The sequence below is a fragment of the Mercenaria mercenaria genome, chromosome 3 (assembly GCF_021730395.1).
Source record: "Mercenaria mercenaria strain notata chromosome 3, MADL_Memer_1, whole genome shotgun sequence".
NCBI classification, from domain to species: Eukaryota; Metazoa; Mollusca; class Bivalvia; order Venerida; family Veneridae; genus Mercenaria; species Mercenaria mercenaria.
In genome coordinates, this window is record NC_069363.1 from 6,494,785 (window position 1) to 6,516,248 (window position 21,464).

General features: G+C 34.7%; 3 protein-coding genes across 6 annotated transcripts in view; 2 read left to right on the forward strand and 1 right to left on the reverse strand.

Moving 5' to 3' along the window:
- LOC123525515 (laminin subunit alpha-like) overlaps window positions 1–6,232 on the forward strand; it is a 77,936-nt gene extending 71,704 nt beyond the window's left edge. The window contains exons 60-64 of the mRNA XM_053537804.1: window positions 1,991–2,170; window positions 2,513–2,658; window positions 3,523–3,670; window positions 5,387–5,576; window positions 6,038–6,232. Coding sequence (XP_053393779.1) covers window positions 1,991–2,170; window positions 2,513–2,658; window positions 3,523–3,670; window positions 5,387–5,576; window positions 6,038–6,217 — 844 coding nt within the window. The 3' untranslated portion in view covers window positions 6,218–6,232. The remainder of the gene's footprint in view (window positions 1–1,990; window positions 2,171–2,512; window positions 2,659–3,522; window positions 3,671–5,386; window positions 5,577–6,037) is intronic.
- Window positions 6,233–7,758: 1,526 nt separating this feature from the next.
- Window positions 7,759–12,067, forward strand: LOC128555476 (laminin subunit alpha-1-like). Its single transcript, XM_053537806.1, has 3 exons — window positions 7,759–7,834; window positions 8,895–9,017; window positions 9,538–12,067. The coding sequence occupies exons 1-3, from the start codon at window positions 7,792–7,794 to the stop codon at window positions 9,675–9,677; spliced, it is 306 nt and encodes a 101-aa protein (XP_053393781.1). The 5' UTR covers window positions 7,759–7,791; the 3' UTR covers window positions 9,678–12,067.
- A 2,652-nt stretch (window positions 12,068–14,719) lies between these two features.
- The window catches only part of LOC123525516 (uncharacterized), a 44,310-nt gene continuing 37,565 nt past the window's right edge, over window positions 14,720–21,464 (reverse strand). For all 4 annotated transcript variants that reach the window (XM_045304617.2, XM_045304619.2, XM_045304621.2 and 1 more), the window contains exon 7: window positions 14,720–21,346. In XM_045304617.2, the coding sequence (XP_045160552.2) occupies window positions 21,255–21,346 (92 nt within the window). In that variant the 3' untranslated portion in view covers window positions 14,720–21,254. The remainder of the gene's footprint in view (window positions 21,347–21,464) is intronic.

The window sequence follows — 21,464 nt, forward strand, 5'->3', positions numbered from 1 at the left end:
TCTTTCATATGTTTGATAAGAAAATTGTTTCATGAATTTGCAATGCCAATCTTTTGTGTTCAAATTTTTGCCAGTTCTGTAATGAAATAATTAAACACATGTGACTTTGCCATGAATTGACTTAAAATTGTGTGTCTGTATTTAATTTCCTATATTTTAATTTGTTATAGGCTTTTTTCCTTTGCTTTTTCACACCTTGCGTACCATTCCCCTGTAGCTGGATTCAATTTTTGTTGCATTTTTCTGCTTTTTTTTTTTCAAGAATTGTAATTTACCTTGAACCAACTACAGTAGTTACAAATTATATGTTTATTAGCACAGCCAAGCTTATTATGGTAAATAGTGTAAATTTTTAAGGTGAAACAGTCTTCCCAAACCTGTAAGTCTTTTAAGGTTTTTTTCAGTTGGTTTTAGACTGATGCTAATAATCAATAATTACTGTGTGTTTATGTGAATTATGCAAGCATTTAATGCTTACGTTTTCTAAATTATTGACGCTACCTATGGAAAAATGATTGTGACCTTGAAGTTGAAATGACCTGGTTAAGCGCCTGGCTTATCCCAGATCATGTGGAAACAAAATATGAATACAGGTATACCAGAACATCATATATAGATGTGTGGACTTGTCTGCCCTTGTTTCCATAGTAACAGGTCAGAATATATTATATAATGATAGTACTTGTAATTGTTGACCCTGGGTGAAGGTTGAAGCTTTTCCCATAAAAATTTAGATTTGAGGTGACCAAATTACTCATGTTTGTGTACCGTATTGTGAAATTATAGCCTTTATTGACTGTTTGGAATCATTTCCAGTATAGCATGGAGTTTTAGCATGTTAATCATAGATGCTTTGTAGTTTGATAATGAGGAATCTTTCTATTTTTGAAGAGAAGATATTTTGTGAAATGTACTTAAAACTTTCTAAGTGGACATCACTTATGTGTTTATATCATGCTTTGTTGAACATAAACCACCAATTCTCATATTAAATCGTAAAAGGAGAGGGCAATCTGAATTGAAACTTTAAAAGAAGAGGACTATCATATTTGAAATTTTAAGAGGAGAAGGCAATCTGGTTTGAAATTTCAAGAGGAAAGAATTATCTAATTTGAAATTTTAAGAGAAATGGTCATATAAGGAAAGAGGGTTTTTAATGTCAAATTTAAATAGTATAGAGCTTCCTAAAAGCAAAGTATGAGTATAGAGCTTTCTGATATCAAAACTTAGATATCAGATTTAGAGACTATAGAGCATTTCTTCGAACACATTTTTGTATGGAGAGCTTCAAAGTATCAAGTTTAAACAATACAGAGCTTTCTAAAATGAGATATGTTACAAACACAGAGCTTTTGTATTTTATTTTTTAGAAGTATATTTCTTTACATCAATTCTTAGAAATATGGAGATTTTGAGATTAGAAGGTGTGTATTCAAATACGAGTTCAAAGTAACATTTTTTTGCAGAGAACAGCTATAAATATTTATCTAGGGGAATGGTAGCAGCTTAACACTAAATAAGTAATTAAATATCTAAATCAGTTCATGACAGTTTGTAGGCTCATTGCCTCTTTTGATGAGCACCAAGTCTGATTTGTTATAGATAAAACATCTGTAGAAGTTGAAAAATTAGTGAACAATGCAGTACTTCTTGTAAATGCAGCTCACAGTTCTATATGAAGCATGTAAGAAAAGACAAATTTCTGGAACTGAATACATTTGAAATGTGATTAATGGGATGTTTGTGGCCTAAGAATCATTTCTGTCTTCTGAACTACTGTGAAAGTCCAGCACAAATTTTTGTGAAAATCATTGTTGTATCAGTCCAGAAAATTAAAATGTAACCTACTTATATAACTCCTGTTTTATTTTTGAACTTGATTAAGTCCCCATGGTAGCTATAGGGATGAAATTTCAAGCAAACAAAATTTAATGATTTCATTGAAGGTAAAAATATATATTGAATTGTAAAATTGAGTTGTGTATTCCAGCATGCAGATGAATATTGACGATTATGAAACAATCCAGACAACTGGAACAGGAACAAAAAAATCCCTGGTGACAAACACGCCACTTTACTTTGGTACTACAGAGGTGGCGCCACCAGAAGGTTTGGCGTTAACTACAGTACCACTTGACGGCTGTATTGGGGATGTAACTATTAATGGAGAGTAAGTATATGGACTATGATTTGATTGTTTTTAAGTACTGTTGATTAGACATTTTTCCATTACTTCTGTTACTCAGTTTGGTTAACAGTGTCATTGTTAAGATTTTATGATAATGAACTATTTCTTTTTATTAGTCATTTTAAGGTCGGGAAATACCCAGATGACTGGGACGTAGATAACAAACTAAAATATTAGACATTTTAAGATTGGGAAATAGTACTTTTATTCAAAGACAAGATATTAAGGTTCATGTTAAGTGATTTGATATCTCCTCTCCACAGAGTTTTCATGTTGAAGTTTTATACTTTGTTGAACTACTACAAGTTGCTGTTTCTGTTTAAGATTTTTGAACTTCGCAGCAGTACAGCCAGCTAAGAGACCAGGAACATCCCTTGCTGGTTGCCCAATACCAGAGCCTGAGGGACCCTACACTAGGGCGGAGATCACAACAGCTAAATGGATAGAGTTCCCTGCAGAAACAACAACAAGTAACTTAACTTGCCTTTACTTTTCTTTCCCACTAGCATAGGTTGTCCCCCTTGGACCATGTATTGTCTCCCCTGGCCTGCACGATGTGTGGGATCAGTAGGGAGGGCAGACGACTAGACATATAACAATAAATCAAACTGGCGATGGATTGCAATTGTTGATTTCTTAATAATTTGCATTAATGATGAAAGTAAGAATGCACTAGCTATCACTGATAGCTCCCTAAACTATAGATGTTTTTCAGTAGTCTACACAAAAGCATATTTATGTTTGCCTCAGCAATCGGTCATAGTATTTTCACCGTATTGTCTTTTAAACTTTTTTTATAAATTACTCCTAATACAAAATTTGTGAAAACATAAGTTTGGAAAATTATCATCAAAATACAAAAGGAACACCTTATCTTCATTTGATACTGTTAATTTTTATAGATATGAAGCGTTTTGAGAAGCCAACAACTCTGGTACTCCAATAGTATGACAGTAGTATGCCACAATGTCAATAGTATTGCAGCAGCCATTGAAATAGTCCAAATACTCAATAGTCACCTTATAGATTGTAAGGTGTGTCCCATGATGAGGCAAATAGTGTGTGTAACAATTTTACATAAGACTGTATGTTTGAAATCATTTGTCTCCAGCTCATGTAGGAAGTTGTCTCTTGTGGAGAACAAGTCAGTACTGTCTTTCTTGATATAGATACAGCCACACATGCCATTCATAATGTACTTAAAAAAATATTTGTTGTTACACAGAGGCATTGTTTAAAAGGAGTTACACTGCTGTTGAAAAATAATAACAAAAGACTGAAAGAAAAAAATGCTTTATTCTTTCTGCAAAATTAAAAAATATTTATGATTTCAGCTATGGCTCCACCTCCACCAGGTAGATGTGCTCTAGATGTGGTGGAACCAGTGGATGTCACCATGGATGATCAACGAGGGTACTACTTTGGAGCATATCCCAACAGTAGACTGGAATATGACAGCCTACCAGCATCACTTAGAATAAGGTTGGTATAGATATAGCCAAATTTGCTGTAAAGACCACTTCTGATGATGAGAACCTATCTGGCTTCACAGAGAACTTACGGTACTTGACTCCAAACACCTCCAGTTTGCAATGAATAAAGACCACCTGTATAAAAATACTGTGAAATCATTTAATTTCTCGTGTACAAAATTCTGTGGTTTTGATGGGAAATTCCCTTGTTTACTTAACCATAAAAAATTAGTCCTCCCAGAAATACTACTGATTTCACAGTAAAGCTTTTTCAGCTCTCCCAAGCATGGTCCTTATCTGAATTTCTGCGAACTTGTATTGTAACATTTTCCCAGTAAATATTTCTGAATAGGCTAAACTATAATGGATATTGAAGAACTTTTTATCTTAAGGTTAAACTTATTTGTCAAAGAAAACCTCTTAGAATGAGTATTATGAAAGACCAATCTGACTAAAGTACTTGATCTTCTAAACGAAGATCTGAGAACGACCCATTCAAATTCGTCTTCTGTAGATTTTGGATTTCCTGTATTGCTATTTTTATTTTATCCAATCAGACGACTTGTTTGAATGTCAAAGAGTAACAAAAATGTGCAGTCATTCCAGGGCTCAAACCCGGGACCCCTCGCTTACAAAGCAAGTGACCTACCGATTGAGCTAGGCGGCTATCTGATACATTATGACATAAGAATTGTAAATATCAAAAGTCAAGGCTACAGGTAGATTTGCAAGATGTTGTAAGTTAGGCTCTGATTGGCTAGCGAAAGGGTCGTCAGAACGAGGCAATGAATAGGTCGTTCTCAGATCCTATGCGTAGCGTAATAGGAGATGTACTTTAGTCAGATTGATGAAAGACTTATTTATAAAGATTGACATTTTGGATGACTTTGCCATACACTGTATTCAGAAGTCCTGTTGGCATACTTCTTTGTAGAAAGAATGTGTAAAATGTCCTCTGTTGGAAAGTTTCAGCCAGGAATATTAGATTAGCTGAACATGAATATGCTACTGAAATACTTCAGGGAAAAAAGATGTTAAATCCGATACCTGACTTACACTGCACAGGATGATTATTTTTACTCGCTATTTCATAGATAGTAGAGTATTGACCCCATGTTCGGCGTAGGGTCCCGTTTGGTTAAGTTTTTGTATGTAAGCTGGTATCTCAGCAACCACTTGTGGGAATGGATTGAAACTTAACACACATATTCACTGTGATAAACTGACTTACACTGCACAGGCTCCATAACTCTGTTTTGCTTTTTTACAAAATTATGCCCCTTTTTTGACTTAGAAATTTTTGGTTAAGGTTTTGTATGTAAGCTGGTATCTCAGTACTCACTAATGGGAATGGATTGAAACTTCACACACTTGTTCACTGTCATGATCTGACATGCACAAAGCAGGTCCCATAACTTTATTTTACTTTTTTACAAAATTATGCCCCTTTTTCAAGACAGAAATTTTTGGTTAAGTTTTTGTATGTAAGCTGGTATCTCAGTATCCACTAATGGGAAAGGATTGAAACTTCACACACTAGTTCACTGTCATGAGCTGATAAGCACTATGCAGGTTCCATAACCCTATTTTACTTTTTTACTAAATTATGCCCCTTTTTTGACTTTCGTATTCATTCAAGTGACAGGGCTGTTGAATAGTCAAGCGTTGCTGTCCTCCGACAGCTCTTGTTTAAATATATACTAACAAAACTTTAATTGATGAACAGGTCTACATTGAGTATGGAGTTTAGGACAACACAGCCTGATGGAGTGATGTTTTACTTTTCTGATGTTAAACACAAAGATCACATTGGTGTGACAATGAAGGGTGGAATGATTCGCTTTACCTTTGATAGTGGTACCGGTACAGGTGAACTCATGACAACAAAAACATATAACGATGGGCAATGGCATAAGGTATGATATACTTCAGAACTCCAAAACTCTAACAAAAAAAGTAACACAGGCATTATTTTAAGTGACAATACACTCTTGTTTCCTTTATGGTTTGAAAATGATCTCCATGGCAGAGTAGTCAAGGCCACTGACTTTGAAACACTTGCCTTTACTTTTAGGGGTTTGAACTTGGGTCGTCTTGTCAGGAAATGAATCCTACTGAAGGTTTTTAGTTTTACACTGGTGCTGCCCTGTGCCTGAAAAAATGTCCAAAGGGGTGCTGGGGGTCTTTCTATCCTTACAAACTGGAAAATTGACATGTAACTTGGACAATGTTGATGTGACTTAAAACTATGCAATGAAAACCTACTGAAGTTGTACTTACTTGTACCTTGAACAGATGATTTTGAGAGGATTCATAGATTAAACTTTCTTGAACATTAAGTGAATGCATAAAGTGAACTTACCTGTACATTGAACAGTTGATGATTGGCCGTAACATGAGAGAGGGTACCATGATGGTTGATGATGATGAACTTACACCAGTTGAGTCACCAGGACGTGCTCGATCTATCAATGGTAGACCACCATACAGTTTTGGAGGTTTAAGGGCAAGTCCAGTTGCAGGTGCTGTGAAAAACCTCAATGTAAGTTTAACTTAAAGTAAATCCATCTTTCTTACATACTGACTGTTTGATACCTTCCTTAACATAGTGTAAAGGCGAAAGATTCTGACAATATTATTGAACTTGTTCAGTTGTTCTGGACCTTGGCTTATAAAACATCATGTTTACAGAATTGTTTCATCCATCTGGTATAACTGCTTTTAATTTTGACTTTCAGACATACCTTAGAAGTCTAATTTTAATCTATAAACATGCACATGTTATAATATTAGAATTTCTTTGTCATTTTTGAACAAACAGGTTTAAAAGGAAATTGAGTAATATTAACCGGCAAGTGATTATGCCTTTGTGACCAGTACAGTCAAATGCTGTGCAGGCTATTATCATTGCACTGTTACGCGTTCAGGTCGTCATTTCAGTTCCCTGTTTACAATCTTAAGTCTTAGTAATTTTCTATTTATCTTTTTCCTCAGTTAACCAACAGTTTTGCAGTTGTATGCAATATCAAGGTGAACATAAGATACTTGGACCAGACCATACAGAATGGTACCCTGCCTTGTCTGACCACTTAAATGTGCCTAACTTCTACACTGCTGGTGATTACATCAAATTGTAGTCAGAGGATTCTGTCTTTGTTTGACTGGGTAGGAAGAAGGGTAGTGAAGTGATATTTGAAGTTTTTAGCTTGTTTGGACCAATGTTTCAGAATTCTGATAGTATAGGTTGAATGGTATGACTCTAATTGTTGAAACATTATGAAACTACGGGAGTCAAAATTACATCAATATTATCTAGCTGCATCATAGCATGTCTTCTCAAGATTTTAAATGGTTCCACCATGTTTAGTTCATTCCAGATGAAATAGAAATCTAATTAAGACTTTATTATAGTTGATGTTTTCACGAAACTTGGTCAGAACATCCAGAGCTAAAATTAGAAAAATTGCAACCTTATAATATTCACTAGCTGGTCAGAATGAGATCAATTGTCAATGTTAGAAAAAAACCTATTAAGCTGTCATGTCTGATAGACATTAGGCTAAGGGAGCGTCTGATTATTATGCTTTGACTTATAGAATTAACATATTTGGACTATTGTCAGTAAATTTTATACGTAAATGCTAATTGTGTACTTTTTTTAGTATATATAAGACTGTTGTGGCTTCAGAAAACTACAATGAACTGTTGTTCTTATCTCAGTGCAATAGATGCATGTGTTTCCCTTCAGTGGATCATTCAATGTAAAAGAATGACCATGTCAAGATCTCCCGCAGTTGAATGTGTATCTTCTCTGTCTGAAAGGAGATTTTATTGCCGCTGGTGGAAGGGAGGTATCTAAGAAATGAATATTTACTGTTATAGCTTGATCCTTCTTATGTTTAAAAGAAAAAAGATTCAATTTATTGCAAAAACAAATATCTTTTAAAATCGTTGCATGTATTGCTAAATTTAAACATTAAACATCCACATTTTTAATACAAATACCATTCTGCATAGTAAGAATGTTTAAAAATTTAAAAAGTACAAACATATCTGTTGCTAATACTCCCTCCATTGCATTTGGTTCAAGTGACATGGGCAGGATCCTTTTAGACTCAAAATATTCCTGAAATGAACAACAAGCTTTGTGATGGTGCCTGGCACACAATTAAAGGTAAGATATTACTGTAAAGTCATTATTTTGTGTTGGAGATGATTGTTTGTAGATTTTGTGGTTGTTCAATCCCTAAAAAATTCTGATTCACAAGTTAAGGTCCCCTAGAAAAAAGTTGTGGTTGGAACTAGGAAATTTCCTGCCCAGTTTCCAGTTCTGAGGTTTCATTAATGACTCTGAAGTTATAAAACTGTGTTATTATTATACCAGATTTATATAGCGCCCTTTTTCATTATAAACACGTTCAAAGGGGCTTTACATAGCAAAAACACAGCCACATGGCGCGAAATTCATCCTCTACTAGTACAGACACAGAGCGATCTGACCAGAGGGACAGAGTGAGATAAAGCCCCCAGTACAGAGAGAGAGAAATCCTTTTTAGATACAGGCCTGGCCGGCTAACTTAGCCTAGCTGTTTGCGAATAGACAGTCTGGTTCTTTAATGTGCCTGGTGTATAGTACCGATACACATGAAGCCGTCTTTCCTGGTAAGAACCAGTACAGGCCTCTTAGTTAGGTGGGAGACACTCCAGAGCATCTCAGAAATTTCTAGTGCCTGGACTGGGATTTGGACCTCGGACCTTTGGATTGACAGTCAAGTGTGTTACCACTAGAGTTTAGAGACCAGCAGTCAGTTTCAGAATTGTGCTCAGAAATAACCATTCTAATTTGGCCTTTTGAAATTTGGGTGGAAATAAATCGTGGCATGAACTATTTCCACATCTTTAAAGGCATTCAGATAAAACTTCATACACATGAGCACTATGAAGTTTAGAAATGAGTTACGTTTTTTAGGGTCAGTCCAAGCATTGCAAAAATAAGGGGACGTTTTTTCCTCTGACAACGAGGTATTGAGAGGGTATTAATCACTTACAGTGATAGCTCTAGTTTACTGTGGTGTTACCAAAATCTAAGCAAACTATTCTGGAAAAGAAAAAATGTAAGGGTAAATTGTCGGGCATTAATGATTTCTGTTTGACAAAATTCTGCAGCATATTTTCAGATAAAGCATTATGGGCCTTTAACTGCTTAAATTGATTATAATGGTGTATTATTTCAGCTGAGAAGATAAAGAATGTTGTGATACTGACTGTAGACAACAAAGAACCTATCCCTGAAAACAGTGCTGGTACAGCCACTTCAGCTGATACAAACAATCCCATATATCTTGGTGGAAAACCAGGTATGTATATAATGTTTAAAATATCATGCAGATCCATTTTAAGCACATAACTATCTTACTTTGTTCAGTCCTTAAAGAAATACCTATGTATACTTTAAGAAAATGTTATGCATATATACGTGTATTTGAGTATAGCATTCTAATTAACGCCTGTCCACTTGAAATAATTTTTTAGTTGGTTTACAGTGTACAGAATATTTATATTAGATAATAATGTTGACCTAGAATTTTTCGCGGTGGCAAAGTAAGTGGCAATACTTTGCATTCTCCCATCAATAGACATTTTTAACAGTTATTAATATTCACATTTTTACAGTTATTAATATTCACATTTTCACAGTTATTAATATTCACATCTTGATTGTAATCTTAAACTAACGGTGATTACTCAACTATAAAAGTTAACAAATGTACTGTCCTCGTTAATTTCGCTTACTCAGAAAGGGCAAAACCATTTTCTAGGCTTACTATCCCTTTAATTATCAAATTTCTTGACATATTGAACATATTGTATTTCTAGATGACATCACAAAGGGCGTAAGAGCAAAGGGAGACTACAAAGGTTGTATGCGAAATCTCTTGATCAACGGGAAATATCAATATCTCAGTACTGGAATTGCCTTCAAGGACGTCAGTCTAGAATCATGCCCAGTAAACTAAAAAACGAGACAAACACAAATGCTCAGTTCAGCGGACAATGAATAAATTAGAAATGGTTTCTCTGTTTTTACATAGGAACCAGTGATATAATGCTCACTTTTAATTTGTAATTTTGCTTTTTAAACTTACTTATCCTATAGGTGCAATTTTGTACTAGATGCATAACATCTAATTATCATGTCAAACAACAGGAATGACAAATTATTTGCATTAGCACTGTAAACACACTTTTATGATTTATGTTAGCAACTACCTCTGTTGAATTTCTTATCTAGTCATTTTTTTTTAGAAATAATAGCGATATTTAGTATGGTACTGTTTTCACCAGGCCATTTTACACTAGAGTATTAAATAAAATGAGAAATGTAAAGAGAGTGAAACATAATTTTGACCATACTGAGAGAAGTGCAATAACTATGTAAAAAAGTGTGGCGATAACTGTCTAAAGATTGGTTAAATTTGTTGTAGCAATGACATTGTTTTTGCAAATACAAATGTAATTCAATGTCTTGGGATGATGTTTTTATTTTCATTTGTTTCGCCTTTTTTATATGACAATGAATAAAACCATTAAAGCTTCTCATTTGTAGTTTGGGTGAAAAAAAAAATTATTATTTTTTATCATTATCTTGGTTTGGAGTTGATATAAAATGTATATCTCAAATTGATGAGTAAAAATTTGATACCAAATACCTATGAAAACCTATGCAGATTTTTTTTTTCATCTTTTCCCCTTTTTAGATGCTCATCTCTAATCAGGACATTATTTTTTTGATTTTGCAAGAGTTAATACATGTACTAAGTTCCTGATTACAAAAATCAGTTTTAAAAAATATTGAAACAGCTCTGTCACAAAAAGAAAAAAAGAAAATAAAACAGTTTGTTTGCGAGTTGCTTTAAGGTTTCATATTGACAAAAGAAAATTACATGTAAAACATGTGCTGGTACTCTAGTGAATAATACCTTGTGCTGAAAGCATGTTGCTTTAGTCTTTAATAGATATAAATTAGGCCAGTATTTTGATATTAAGTCAGTAGTCGGCTTTTAATATAAAGTTTGATCACATGAAATCCATAACTGTAGAGCATAATAGCTTTGGGTAATTGAAATAAATTATGTTTTGCTTGAATAAACTAGAGGGTGGATTTAGTTTTCATTCATTTTATACCCTCCTCCCCAAGTTGCATTTTAATACAAAGCAAAATTGAGAGAAAGGAAAATCAGAATTTAAGTTATAAGAAAAGAGGAGTTACTACTGTGGAAATGAAAATGATTAACAAAGACTATCTTCATTGAAAATGATGAATTTTATCATATTGTACGGGATGACAGTAAAATGTTTTAAGAGCTTTTAACTGAAAAATTCTTTCCAAGAATTTATTAGGATTCTTTTTTGAATGCCTATCTTAACATATTTTTTATGCAGAGTGGGATTGGGTCTGGGATGAGGGGCATGGGATGGTGAAGGGAGGAAGCACACATTTTAATGTACATCTAAGTTGTAAAAGTGTTTAAAATGTATTCTGCAATCCATGAGGACTTTTACATTTAATTGTAAAAAGCAAGCATGTTTTAGATGAACTCTTTTATATTTTGGGTGGGTAGGGTTGGTCTTGGGAATATTTTAACAATATGGAATGCCTTTTTTAAGCTAGAACCTTTGGAACTCCAGATTACCTTGCTGGCAGTAAAACAAATTTCACACTTTATTGTTGATATTTTAACTGTTACCATGGTAATCTTCACCTGCTGATATTTTCTTTGTTTTCTTGTTCATATACATTCTGTACAATATACGTTATTTTCTAAAAGTAATCCAGAATAAGCTGTTAATTTTACAGTGTAGACTGTTAATGATTTAATTATTTTTATGTTCAAGAGTTACTTACATGAATTTTATGGCTTACTAGTAGATAACATACATGTTTGATGAAAGGAACCTATTTCATAAAACTGATAAATTGTATTCATATATTATTTCTGTCAAACTAAATTTGTAGAATTTAATATGAGGAAATTACAGTGAGTAAATTATTTTTGAATCCAAGATTACCAAGATTATGTAGACAATCTCAGCAGGGTGCTTTAATTAAAGGAAGATTATGCATTTCATATTGAAGAAACTTTATTAGTGTTAATGATAAAACAATAGCTCCATTTACAGTTAACACTCAAAATAAGTATTCTCTTACATGTATCATTGTTTTTTAACATATGTTTGCATATAATGTGCACTTACATTGAACTTTTGGAAACATTTTTATTCTACCTTAATAACCATTTGTTATGTGATATATTGTAATAAACACCTGCAATTTTATAAATGTTTATTATGAAGTACAGACTGTATTAAAATGAAAAAAACAAAATAAATTTCAAAGCGAATAAAATATTGTCTTTATTTTCATTGGTATCATTAGTTGATGTTAATGATCACCTCCTGGTCTCTGAATTGAAGTTGTTAAGATACAGTTCAGCCCACTTAGCTCAGTAGGAAGAGCAGATCCACAGATCATTGGGTCACGAAGTTTTCACCCTTCAGTCAGTCTCGTATTGAGAAGTTGGCAGTAACTTGTGGGGTGGTACAGAATCCAGGAGCACTGGTTAGATTAAAGCCTGTGGTTACAAATATGTACAAGAAACACTTGAAAAAAATGGCATTAACCCTTGTCATGCTGGACACAATTAAGTCTGCCTTTGCGACCAGTGTAGATCATGATCAGCCTGCACATCTGTGCAGTCTGATCATGATCTGCACTGTTCGTCATTCAGTCAGTATCTTTTAGTAAGCACCCCTTTTAACAGTTAATGGTACTATCCAAATTGAAAGATGGGTAAGTTCATTATAGAAATTCAGCACGGTAAGGGTTAAACCCCAAACAGTAACAGTTCTGCCCTGTAGCAAATATTTATATATAGAATACATTGTCATTTTTAAGGTGCTTGACTGAAGGCCTCCATTGTAACTTACTGACTGAAAATATTTGTAAGAGAGGACAACAAAATTTCTGTTTGGGTAAATACTCGAGCAGTGTTTTAAAAGTATTTCTGTTACCTGTGTATTGCAAGAGTTCACATGTGCTCCTGGTAGGTCCAGTCATCAAAATTTACGTACAGACACAACTTTGAATGCAATGACTTTAAATTTGTCTGAGAATGTTGAACGTTTTTCAAAACTATCCACTGTTGAAGCTGTATGCACGTTACATTTAAAAAAAATCTTGCAAAGTATCACTGAATCTGGTAGATGCAGCACCAGGACAAAATTTACTGTTATAATCTGTCTTCTGATGCATTTTTGTCGAGCTCGCTTGTGGTGAGCTCGACTTAGTCGCCACTTTTGGGGGTTTGGTGTGTGTCCGTCCGTCTGATTTTGTCCAGGCATAACTTTGACATGCATGGACCAATCTTGTTTATATTTGGCATGAATGTTTACCTCAATGAGAAGGTGTGTCATGTGCAAACCCCATGTTGCTATCTCAAAGGTCAAGGTCACAGTTGGAGGTCAAAGGTCAAACTGAAGTTTGTCCAGAGCATTTCTTCTTCATGCATGGTGGAATTTTGATGTAATTTGGCATGAATGTTCACCATTTTGAGACGGAGTGTCATGCACAAGAACTAGGTCTAAGGTCAAGGTCACACTTAACATCTGGCAGGCTCGACATTCTGCCCATGGGCATACTTGTCTTAAATATTTGATGCACAGATGAAGAACAATGTTATCCAATGAGTAACTCCCGCCATGTCTCGTGCAGTAGGTAAAGCACAATACTATGAATTAATAGGTTGCAAATTTGATCCTGAACAAGGTGAATGTTTTCAAAGACGACACATTGTAGACAGTCTGAAGTTGTTTGACTTCCACCTATGATTTATGTTTGGAAGTTGTCAGTTATTTGTGCAGAACAAGTCAGCACTGTTGAAGAGTCTAAAGAATGCTGTAAAGGATAACAGCTCTGCTTTATCATTGAATTTGAGAAATACTGTTGAATACTCATGTTAAACCCAGATCAAACATGTGCACCATATAAGAACAAAGTTCCAGATACATTCAAACTTCAATTCTGATAAAAACCCAGGTTGAAAGAGTCAAAAGAGAGGTTTTTACTACCAACTTTAGATAGGATAGACTGAAAATGCTTTCCATTGGAAAGGAGGCTAGTGATTTTAAAGGAAAATACACAACATTTGAAAACATTTCTTTTTAGAAAGTGCATGGTGCAACATTAAAACTGGTGGAACAATTTTGAAAATCTGGCTACAGAACAATATATTATAATAACCATTTATTAATAAATAGTATCCATGGAACAAAATGACAGTCATTTTGGGCACAGTGACATCATTCTTTCCATATAAAGACATTACCATATATGGTAAATCAATGAAAAACAATTATGATAATCATGTTTGTAGGTCATAATATAATAGGAATATTAGTTTCAATGTTGTCACTGTTGCAAAACTGGATGCCATTATATTACCATTTTTGTTTGTTATGGGTCCTCCATGATTAGTTGCCAGTTTTAGTGACTTACCAGGCTCCTTCTCAATAGAACTATTGTAAAATATTGTATATTCTACTAGTAGCCTCCTCTGTCTCTGATGTTTAAAGGTACACATGCATTTGCCATTAACATCACAGAACCTTACAATCATTCATCATCCAAAGAAGGAATTTGTTACACTATTTATGTCATTATTGTGCAATATTTCCGAGGAAAAGCATTGTTACCGGTTCACTATTTCTGTCATTATTGTGCAATATTTCTGAGGAAAGGCAAATGTAACACTGTTTCTGTCATTACTGTGCAATGTTTCTGAGGAAAGGCACATGTTACACTATTTCTGTCATTATTGTGCAATATTTCTGAGGAAAGGCACATGTTACACTTTTTCTGTCATTATTGTGCAATATTTGAGAAAAGGCGAATGTTACACTATTAAAATTTTATGTCATTATTGTGCAATATTTCTGAGGAAAGGCAAATGTTACACTGTTTCTGTCATTATTGAGCAATATTTCTGAAGAAAGGCGAATGTTACACTATTAAAATTTTATGTCATTATCGTGCAATATTTCTGAGGAAAGGCAAATGTTACACTATTTCTGTTATTATTCTACAATATTTCTGAGGAAAGGTGAACGTTACACTATTTCTGTCATTATTCTGCAATATTTCTGAGGAAAAGCGAACGTTACATGATTTTTAAAATTATCCTGCATTGTTTCTGGGGAAAGGCAAAATGTGACACAATTTACAGGCTGACCAGAATTCCTAAGATTCCTACTTATTCCTACTTTTTTTCAATTTTGCTAAATTCCTAGAAAAAAAAATCAAAAGGAATTTCTAAAATTGCTTTAATAGCTCACCTGACACGTAGTGGCAGGGTGAGCTTTTGTGATTGCCCTTCGTCCATCCGTCCACAATTTCTTGTGAACATGATAGAGACCACATGTTGCTAGCAATTTAGATCAAACTTGTCCAAAACTTGTATTGGCATGATATCTCAGTTCCTTTCGAAAACTGGCCATATCCCGTTATGGGTTCTAGAGTTATGGCCCCTTAAAGGGCCAGAATTTGTGTGTGTGCGTAAATCAACAATTTCTTGTCTGCATGATAGTGGTTTCATTTATAATTTTATTTTAACCAAACTTGCACACAACTTGTATCACCATAAGATCTTGGTTCCTTTCTTGAACTGGCCAGATCCAATAATGGGTTCCAGAGTTATGGCCCCTGAAAGGGCCAAAATTAGCTATTTTGACCTTGTCTGCACAATAGCAGCTTTATTTATGACTTGATTTTTACCAAACTTGCACAAAACTTGTATCACCATAAGATCTTGGTTCCTTTCTTGAACTGGCCAGATTCCATTATGGGTTCTAGAGTTATGGCCCCTGAAAGGGCCAGAATTTGCTATTTTGACCTTGTCTGCACAATAGCAGCTTCATTTATGATTTTAATTTAACCAAACTTGCACACAACTTGTATCACCATAAGATCTTGTTTCATTTCTTGAACTGGCCAGATGCCATTATGGGTTACAGATTGATGGCCCCTGAAAGGGCCAGAATTAGCTATTTTGACCTTGTCTGCACAATAGCAGCTTCATTTATGATTTGAATTTAAGCAAACTTCCACAAAACTTGGGTCACCATAAGATCTTGGTTCCTTTCTTGAACAGGCCAGATCCCATAATGGGTTCCAGAGTTATGGCCCCTGAAAGGGCTGAAATTAGCTATTTTGACCTTGTCTGCAAAATAGCAGCTTCATTCAAAAATCACTCTTGCACCAATATATCATGAATTATCCCCCTTTTTGCTTAGAAATATACTTATTTAATGTTCTTTATCTCTCTTATTACTTAATACTATTGTCCAGTATCTTCATTCTTATTGGAGTCATTAAACAGTCTAATGACAGCTCCAGATTCCTCAGATGTGCCCAGTTTCACAATCGAGCATTGAAATAGTCGAGCACGCGGTCTCCTATGACAGCTCTTGTAGGTCTTCTTATTTGATGCAAGCAGTTTTTTATAGACACCTGACTTGTGGTTTCATTGGTTCAGTGTTATTGGCTGTGAATGGATGACAGAGGCGTTAAGTCTGAAGGTCTGTATTTTAGTAAAAATTCCTAAATCTAGCCCAAAAACATCAAAGTAATTGTAACAAATCCCAATTTTAGCCCTATTAGCTCGACTATTCGAAGAATAGGGGAGCTATCCCGGCGTGAGCGTTAGCGTGAGCGTCTCACAAATGTTAAAGTTTGCATACCACCACAAATATTTTCAAAGTCCATTGAGATATTGCTTTCATATTTTGCATACTTGTTTACCATCATGACCCCAGTCTGTTTTACTCATTTCTTATACACATGTATTATACTATCAAGCACTGAGAATAGTCGAGCGCGCTGTCCACTGACAGCTCTTGTTTTTTTTATTTAAAAGCGCCCTAAAATTTGCCTAAATTTTTGTCAAAAGTGCTGAACAGTCTAAATTTAAAATATTACCATGCAATATTTCTGAGGAAGGCAAATATTACACTATTTATGTCATTTTCATGCAATGATTCTGAGGAAAGGCAAATGTTACACTATTCATTAAACCATTCTGCAATGTTTCCAAGGAAAGGAAAATGTGACATGATTTATGACATCATCCTGCAATGTTTCCAAAGAAAAGTAAATGTGACATGATTTATGACATCATCCTGCAATGTTTCCAAGAAAATGAAATTGTGACATGATTTATAACATCATCCTGCAATGTTTCCAAGGAAAGGAAAATGTGACACAATTTATGACATCATCCTGCAGTGTTTCCAAGGAAAGGAAAATGTGACATGATTTATGTCATCATCCTGCAATGTTTCCAAAGAAAGGAAAATGTGACAGGATTTATTAATCATCCTGCTATGTTTCCAAGAAAAGGAAATTGTGACATGATTTATGACATCATCCTGCAGTGTTTCCATGGAAAGGAAAATGTGACAGGATTTATGACATCATCCTGCAATGTTTCCAAGGAAAGGGAAATTGTGACATGATTTATAACATCATCCTGCAATGTTTCTAGGAAAGGAAAATGTGACATGATTTATGACATCATCCTGCAGTGTTTCCAAGGAAAGGAAAATGTGACATGATTTATGACATCATCCTGCAGTGTTTCCAAGGAAAGGAAATTGTGACACGATTTATGACATCATCCTGCAGTGTTTCCAAGGAAAGGGAAATTGTGACATGATTTATAACATCATCCTGCAATGTTTCTAGGAAAGGAAAATGTGACATGATTTATGACATCATCCTGCAATGTTTCCAAGGAAAGGAAATTGTGACATGATTTCTAACATCATCCTGCAGTGTTTCCAAGGAAAGGAAAATGTGACATGATTTATGACATCATCCTGCAGTGTTTCCAAGGAAAGGAAATTGTGACACGATTTATGACATCATCCTGCAATGTTTCTAAGGAAAGGGAAATTGTGACATGATTTATAACATCATCCTGCAATGTTTCCAAGGAAAGGAAATTGTGACATGATTTTTAACATCATCCTGCAATGTTTCCAAGGAAAGGAAAATGTGACATGATTTATGACATCATCCTGCAATGTTTCCAAGGAAAGGAAACTGTGACATGATTTATGACATCATCCTGCAGTGTTTCCAAGGACAGGAAAATGTGACATGATTTATGACATCATCATGCAATGATACAGCAATTAAGTGCAGGAAGAAATAACACATTATTATTGCTGTGTTTATTTTTACTATTCAAGAATAAACTATTTTGAAAGTTTACACAACTTCTATCAAAAGGTTTCAGCTTTCAATACATGTACACAACATATAGAACATCTCTATACATAAACAATGAAATGAAATACCTTGAATGTGCTGCTATACAAAAACTGTAAACTGTTTTTACCTCTGGAGATTGACTTAATATGCAGCTCTAATGGAATAGTGATGTTCCAAATTTTCACAACTAAAGCTATACTAAAGTATATTAAACTGCATAAGATATTTTCATGTACCCTTTTATGTCCTGCATTATATTGCACATTGTTCAACATTCCTACAATAATAATGAAAAAAAAAAGTAAAACACCTATCCTAAAAACATTTTTTTTTATATAAATATATAAATATGTGTGAAATTAAATAAGCTGATTTCCAGACATTTAATAAATAAGCTGTTACCACATTCTTGAGAGAAAAAACGTCGTCTAAAGCTATTTCTAGAGTGAGAAGCACCAATTCAAGAATGGAAAAACAGTATTGATGAAATCAATGTAGTATGCAAGTTCCCCGCATTTACAGGATTATATTAGGTTCCTGAGGAACCTCTGTAGACCCAACACCACTGGGAAGACTGAAATGTGTTTACTGATCAATAAATGTAGCTCCAGATATCATGCCACCTTTGTAGAGAGGTGTCCACTCTTCACTCGTATTCATATAGATTATACTGTAACAAGCTTCCTAACTGAAGGCAATACGGACTGTAAAGGAAAATTATTTTTCTTTTCTTCAAAATTATCAAACCTGGCCAAAGTTTTATGTCGAAATACAAAATATTTAAGACAAATGTCATCAGATTTCTATATTATCAATATATGCATCTAACTGACTGTATATAATTTTAAATTGTGAAAGCAACAAGAGCTGTTTGTGAAACACATATGTCCCCCATAATGGCCTGTCAGGGGCTAGAGGGTATGTAACATTGTATGATGTGACCTTCAACTTTGACCAAGCAACCTCAGAAACAACAGGGGTAATCTACTGACTACAGGCAATCATCCTGATTTGATTGACAGCCAGTGTTCTTTACAGCTAATGAGTAGAAACTTTTTCAGTCTCGAGATCACTGTGACAATGACCTTTAACCCACTCACCCCAAATATAATAGAGGTTAACTACTGACCACAGGCAATTATCCCATGAAGTTTGAGGACTGTAGGTAACAGCATTCTTTACTTACTGAATGGAAACTATTTTCAGTAACAAAGATACTGTGAATCCAAGACAATACAGCCCATCTACTGACCACAGGCATTCATCCTATCTTCCTTTTCTTCTTCTTGACGTTCACCAATTGTGTAGTCATGGTGTTAATGCATTTTACCATGGTTTGTTAGAGTGCCAACTGGCATGGTACATCTGTCTTCAGCTCTCTAGGTTTTATGTCGGGGTTACCTCTTCCTTAGATTCCAGCCAAAAGACCTACCCTGGAATCACAGGGGATCTGTTCATGGGCAGCAGGACATATCCACGCACCGATGGGCCTTGCAAGCTGCATGTCTGGGGGCAGACCTCCTCCGAGTCCTATACAGTTCTGCCTGAGGCTGCAGGGTGCTCAGTATCCATGTGTCGCCACGAGAAGGCACTGCATAGGGCTTGTCTACAGAGAGGCTATGTACTGGCAGGGAAGACTTACGCACTCGGCTTCCTTTTTGCCCAAAGGGCTAGCCGGCGGCAGAGGCTGAAAGCGGAAGGTGACAAGCATACAACACACAGCACATCACACTAGACGCATCAGTAGACCATTTGACACATATTAACCTATCAAGTTGGACAAGTTGGTCATGACCTTCTTTTGTCACTGAGCAGATACCATTATCATCTCTGGACTGATAGATGGACAGGCTAACAATGAGCAAAAAACAATACCCCCTCTTGGAAGGGGGACATAAAAATATACTTAACGAATTATGCATGGCAGTACTGATACCTGAGACTCACTGTTGTAAAAGCTACAAAAAGATGACTTCTTATAATATTTGATGTACTCTGAACAAACAAAAATCTAGCAATCAACCTCATACCTAGTACCCAACACCATGAATAAACATATTATAAACACACGAACATCATTTTCATGATAACAACTATAGCAAACTTTAATTTGATATGCAACATTCTTTGTCCAAGAATATCTCTAATGATATTATTTTCCAGAGTGACATTCTTAATACTGCAAAAACACAATGACACAATACACACTCACAATACACACTTTTTGGAACAATCTATCCTATTTTATTTTTATACTGAAGTCCTCGTTGATTCCAAACTGAGATGTCAAGCGTAACTGCACTAAAAATAGATAATTCAGTGTTGTAACTGGCATTAAAACATTGTTTCATGATCTGGATTCAAGTTAATTAGATGTCGTTTCTTTTTCAATGCTAGTACTGCTACCTTTAGAACTATCATTATCATTTGGGCATTCCATCTGAATTCTAGTTAATTTAAGTCCTTCAGAATCTAGACTGTTACTAGAACACTGTCATTATCTACAGAGGAATCAATTTCACTCAATTTACTACTTTCAATATCCATACTGATATCTATGGCACTGTCATCATCAGCAGAGAACTCTTGAAATTTCCCTTATTTGAGGTATTCCAATTTCAACACTTATATCCTGGGCATCATGTACATTAATGCTTTCATGTGACTCTTTAGTTGTTTCGTCTATTTCATTAATTTCTGACTGATCTGCTACTTTGGAAACCTCTGTTACTAGATTAACTTGAATACCCACTGTTCCTTCGTCTTCCAGATTTATGTCCTTTATTCTAGAATCTACTGATATGTCCGAGTTCAATTCCTTTGGATCATCTTGTAATGAGTTTTTATTCTGAGAGACTTTTTCTTTCTACAACTTCTGTTAATTCTATTTGCACATCGTTTCCTTTCTTCAAATCTGTGTCCTTATCTGTGATAGCATTTTCTTCTACAATATCCGAGTCATATTTCATAGCATCTTGCTTAAAACACACTTCTGATAACTCTTTAAGGATGTTATCATTTCCCAGTTCAGAACTGTCTGCACTGGCTGATGGAACATATTCAATTTCAGTTTTAATGTTACTTTCAGTAATAACTTTCTCTGTCAGATCTGATGAATCAGATATTTTGTTTAAATTTTCTTCAATAACATCACCTTCTGGCCCAGCCATGATAACTTGTTTACTATCAACATCTTTCAATTCCTTCATGTTTTCAACAATAGGAGCTTCAGTATTTTTTTCAGAAACAGTCTGTTCACTAATATTCATGTCAATCTTGTAACTTCATTATGTTGATCCAGTTTCTCTCCAGTTGTATCAGGACCAGGTTTGGCTGTGTCAATGTCTTGCATTTTTGCTAAAAACGAAACAAAAATATTGTATTTTACTATGTTTTTAACAAAATAACTGTCCCATACAATAAAAAGATGGTATTGCCATGTGATACAGTCTCTTACCAGAAGTGAATTAATTAT

Bases quoted from the DNA above. Each gene is read 5' to 3' on its own strand.
- LOC128555476 (XM_053537806.1), top strand. From the start codon at position 7,792: ATGAACAACAAGCTTTGTGATGGTGCCTGGCACACAATTAAAG. The intron at 7,835-8,894 runs GTAAGATATTAC...GTATTATTTCAG, and splicing joins TGCCTGGCACACAATTAAAG to CTGAGAAGATAAAGAATGTT. The intron at 9,018-9,537 runs GTATGTATATAA...TTGTATTTCTAG, and splicing joins ATATCTTGGTGGAAAACCAG to ATGACATCACAAAGGGCGTA.